Source organism: Fulmarus glacialis, unplaced genomic scaffold (genome assembly GCF_000690835.1).
Source record: "Fulmarus glacialis isolate BGI_N327 unplaced genomic scaffold, ASM69083v1 scaffold40111, whole genome shotgun sequence".
Classification (NCBI taxonomy): Eukaryota; Metazoa; Chordata; class Aves; order Procellariiformes; family Procellariidae; genus Fulmarus; species Fulmarus glacialis.
The window spans coordinates 81,778-82,041 of NW_009191641.1; the positions used below are offsets into that span (position 1 = coordinate 81,778).

Consider the following 264-nt stretch of genomic DNA (forward strand, 5'->3'; position numbering starts at 1 on the left):
GACCAGAGACTGGTGTGTCATCTTCTTACCAGACTGTGGCATCCACAGGCTCTGCATCAAAACACAGGCTCTGCATCCAGAAGGGAAGGAAAAAAAAGAGGGAAGGGAAAAAAGGCCCCCCCTCCTCCTTCGTTGTCCCGATTTGGCTACTTGCTGCTTGTCTCCCCTTGGTGGGTGTTACTGCAATCCCTGTCTGCTCAGATCCAGAGCACTGGGCAAGAAGTCTAGAGGAGAGCCACACACTTCTGGCTGGAAGGCGAGGGA

At 53.8% G+C, this 264-nt stretch overlaps 1 protein-coding gene across 1 annotated transcript in view; it reads right to left on the bottom strand.

Moving 5' to 3' along the window:
* The window catches only part of LOC104083328 (potassium/sodium hyperpolarization-activated cyclic nucleotide-gated channel 4-like), a gene marked incomplete at its 3' end in the record, with an annotated part of 71,816 nt that overhangs the window by 71,060 nt on the left and 492 nt on the right, over positions 1-264 (bottom strand). Inside the window, exon 2 of the mRNA XM_009586774.1 lies at positions 30-70. Coding sequence (XP_009585069.1) covers positions 30-70 — 41 coding nt within the window. The remainder of the gene's footprint in view (positions 1-29; positions 71-264) is intronic.